Here is a 3,870-nt window from a genome sequence, read left to right on the forward strand (position 1 = left end):
GACATCTGAGCAGAGATGGAGGAACTGGGAGGGGATGTGGGATATGGCCTGCAGATCCCCGAGGGAAGGACAAGTGTCGGTGCTTGGAAGCTTAGCTGGATGCTTGGAGGAACAGGGAGGAGGCAGGGAGGCTGGAGTGGTCCAATCACACAGGGCCTTGAGAGCCAAATAGAATTCACTGAGGCTGCCAAAGCTCTAGAGGCAGAAACTATTATCCCTTTTTTTCAGCTAAGGAAACCAGCTCAGAGAGGCTGATAGTTTGCCTGAGGCCTCTCAGCAGAGGGCAAAGCCAGGTCTGCTGATGCCAAGTGATTTACTATGGGTCACACCACCTCTGAGGGCCTTTTCAGTCCCGAGGTTTTCTGATGCTGTGATTTTGCCCAAGTTCGCCACCAGTTGAGCTTTGTCTTTTTTTTTTTGGAGACAGAGTCTCACTCTGTCCCTCAGGCTGGAATGCAGTGGCGCGATCTCAGCTCACTGCAACCTCCACTTCCCTGGTTCAATCAATTCCCCTGCCTCAGCCTCCCAAGTAGCTAGGATTACAGGGGTTTGCCACCACACCCTGCTAATTTATGTATTTTTAGTAGTGATGGTGTTTTACCATGTTGGCCGGGCTGGTCTTGAACTCCTGACCTCAAATGATCCACCCCCGCCTCGACCTCCCAAAGTGCTGGGATTATAGGCATGAGCCACCGCACCCGGCCAAGGCTCTTTTTGATTCCCTGTGTCACAGGGCTTAGAAAATTCCATCAGGCTGAACAAGCAGTTTCCCATCCAGGGCAACTCTAGTTGGGGATGTGGAGGTGCTCAGTGCATGGAATAAGCCAGGGGCAGCTTAGCAGTGTCCCCTGGAGCCAGGAAAGGCCCTGAAGAACACTCAGTCCAGCCCCTGTAGAGGGCAGAGCCACTCTGCTGCCTCCCCAGCAATGAGACAGGTTTACACAAGACTAGTCTTGAGGTGCATGCCTCCATGCCTGGCTAATTTTTATGTATTTTTAGTAGAGACGGGGTTTCACCGTGTTGGCCAGACTGGTCTTGAACTCCTGACCTCAAGCAATCTGCCCTCGCTTGGCCTCCCAAAGTTCTGGGACCACCCGACCCCGGGCCGCTTTGTCTCCTTTTTGTGAGCATTCTGTATCCTTCAGCTCCAGGACCCTGGATCCCCTGCTTCCTAGTATGAAGCTGCTGGCCTGGATGGGGACCACTGGTATGAGGGCATCATGTACAGTGACAGCCTAGATTCGGGCTCAGCCTGCAGGCCAGACCTCAGGCTCAACTGGCTTCTCTTTTTGAAAACAAATTACCAGGCTGGGCATGGTGGTTTACGCCTGTAATCATGGCACTTTGGGAGGCCTGGCCAACATGACAAAACCCTGTCTCTGCAAAAAATACAATAATTAGCTGGGCATGGTGACAGGCACCTGTTGTCCCAGCTACTCGGGAGGCTGAGGCACAAGAATCGCTTGAACCCTGGAGGCGCAGATTGCTGTGAGCTGAGATCACGCTACTGCACTCCAGTCTGGGTGACAGAGCAAGACTCTGTCTCAAAAAAAAAAAAAAAAAGAAAACAAATTACCAGAAACTTGTAAAGTATAAAGATGGAGACAGGGTGGTAAAGAACCACCCTGGTACAAAGCGGGCAGAGTCAGGGCTGTAGCAGAGGCCAAAGCCAGGGGCAGAGGCATACAGAGGAGGCATCAGGGAGGGCTTCGGAGGGAGGCAGAGCTCAGAGTTGCCCTGCACCCCGAAGGCGGTGTAGCGTTTCACCATGTGGAAGAGCAGGCAGTGGGCAATGGGGGGAGGAGAAGCAGGGTGCTAGCACAGGGCTGTGGCCTCCTCACAGAAAGTGGTTGCTACTGCCCCACAGGTCTGCCCACCTCTAACAACAGGCATAACCCAACCGGGAGCGAGAAGAAGGACCCATCCTTTGCCCAGCTCTCCGATGTGCCCGTGGAATCCCAAATGGAAGAGCTGACAACCAGGTGCTCCCCTGCCCCGCCTTCCTGAAAGAGTAGGGTTGTCTTTGAGAGGAGGTGCCTCCATGGGCAGAGGGACTGTGTCCCTCCCCTTGCACTTTTGATTCATTTGCCCAGAAGGCTGGTCCTGTTTGGTCCTGGGTTCTAGGCCTGCAATTCAGGGACTGGCCTTCAGAGGACAGAGGGCCTGGCCCAAACCCCAATGACCCATAGTCCAAGAGAAATTTTATCAAGCATGGATCACTGAACCCAGTTTCTCACTACGTTAAACCTTTTAAGATCCCACGCAGCCATGGGAAGGGAAAGACGGGAACCTCTACAAATTAGAACTCAATTTGTAAGGGGCCTTGAGGTAGCTTACATTGCAGGGAGCCAGGCCCATAGAGAGGAATCCATGGAACCCACAAGAGTCAGTGAGAGGAGGGGATGGGTCAGAGGGAAGCCTGAGCCTGAAGAGCAGCCATGCTGGCAACCACATTCCCAGGGCCCTCTGTCACCCACGCACACCTGTATGCAGCTCCAGCCACACTGAGCACTGTCTCCTGTGGTCCAGGCTGGCCATCCAGGTGGAGGAGAATGAAATGCTAAAGGCTGCCCTGGGCAGTGCCCTGCGGGGAAAGGAGGAGGACTTCCGGATGTACCACGAGATCCTGGGCCAGGTGAAAAGTGTCTTCCTGCAGGCCCTGCGACAGCAGAAGACAGACAAGCAATAGGATGACAGCCCAGTGTCGGCCTGGCCGGGTGGGCAGCCTCCGGTCTTGAGAGGATAAGACTCTGTCTGAGGACTCCATCTGCTCCGGGAAGCCAGCCCAGGGCAGCCAGCTCAACCACTTCTTCCAGAAGAGGCTCCTTAAGGATGACCAAAACCAATGTCTTAGGCCAGGAAGGCAGAAGAGAAACCCTGGTGGGACACTGCAGGAGACCCTGGGCCGGCTGGGTTACAGCAGTGGGGAGGCCCAGTGGCCCACTGGCAGAGGCGAGAGCTCTGGGACAGCAAGGCGGCTGTGAATGGACAGATGCAGTCCCTCGGGCAGGTGTTCATCACCCTTGTCCTAGGTACTAGCCCTGGATGTCCCCATGGCTTCAGACACAGAAGAGCCCTTGGTTACCCTAACTGGGCATATCCCCCATGCCACTCAGCCCCGCCCTATCCCCTCACCCCCATTCCGGCTCCATCTGTAGCCATCCACACCCTACACAGACTTGGGGCACTATGCTCTCAACCAGTTTGTCAGCCCACTCCTCAGGACACTTCCTCAGGTGCAAACCCTTGGACTGGTAATAATAATAAGTATTTTCATAATCACTGCAGCTCCCAGTGAGTGAGCATCTACTGTGGCAACCTGACCCCATCCAGTCCTCTAATAACCCAGGGGTTTGTTGTCTTATTTGACTGATGAAGAAACTGAGGTTCACAGAAAGAAGCTGAGCTAATATTTAACTGCAGTCTGCCTGACCCCAAAACCAGGGTCTTGCCGTTCAGAGATTACCCAGGGTAGGCGCACCCACCCACCACTGAACAACCCCATCCCTAGGCAGCTGCTCCAAGAGGCATCTTTGTTTGCTCACCAAGACTGCAGCTGATGGAGGCTGGTGGCAGAGGGCCGAGGTGGGGCTCGGCTGGAGCTTCAGGCAGAAGGGTTTTGAGGTAATGGGTCCAGTCGAAGGTACGGTGCACCTCCCTCGCCATGGTGAACTTGGAGGGATGCTGCAGGGGCACCCTAAGATCCGCAGGCCTCTTTATGACTGTCACGGTGTTGCCCTTTCTCAGCTGTAACTATGGACTTATAGCTACGGGAAGGAGTGGCCCCAGGGAGGGTCACTCATAGCCACACACCCCAACTCCGACACCCTGGCCACACAGGTGCACCCACAGCCCCACACAAAGATGCAG

The 3,870-nt window shown here is 54.8% G+C and overlaps 1 protein-coding gene across 2 annotated transcripts in view; it reads left to right on the plus strand.

Moving 5' to 3' along the window:
- Positions 1-3,279, plus strand: part of CCDC13 (coiled-coil domain containing 13) — a 64,835-nt gene extending 61,556 nt beyond the window's left edge. For both annotated transcript variants that reach the window (XM_054552221.2, XM_002813873.6), the window contains 2 exons: positions 1,868-1,982; positions 2,530-3,279. In XM_054552221.2, the coding sequence (XP_054408196.1) occupies positions 1,868-1,982; positions 2,530-2,689 (275 nt within the window). In that variant the 3' untranslated portion in view covers positions 2,690-3,279. The remainder of the gene's footprint in view (positions 1-1,867; positions 1,983-2,529) is intronic.
- The last annotated feature ends 591 nt before the right edge of the window (positions 3,280-3,870 follow it).

The sequence above is a fragment of the Pongo abelii genome, chromosome 2 (assembly GCF_028885655.2).
Source record: "Pongo abelii isolate AG06213 chromosome 2, NHGRI_mPonAbe1-v2.0_pri, whole genome shotgun sequence".
Classification (NCBI taxonomy): Eukaryota; Metazoa; Chordata; class Mammalia; order Primates; family Hominidae; genus Pongo; species Pongo abelii.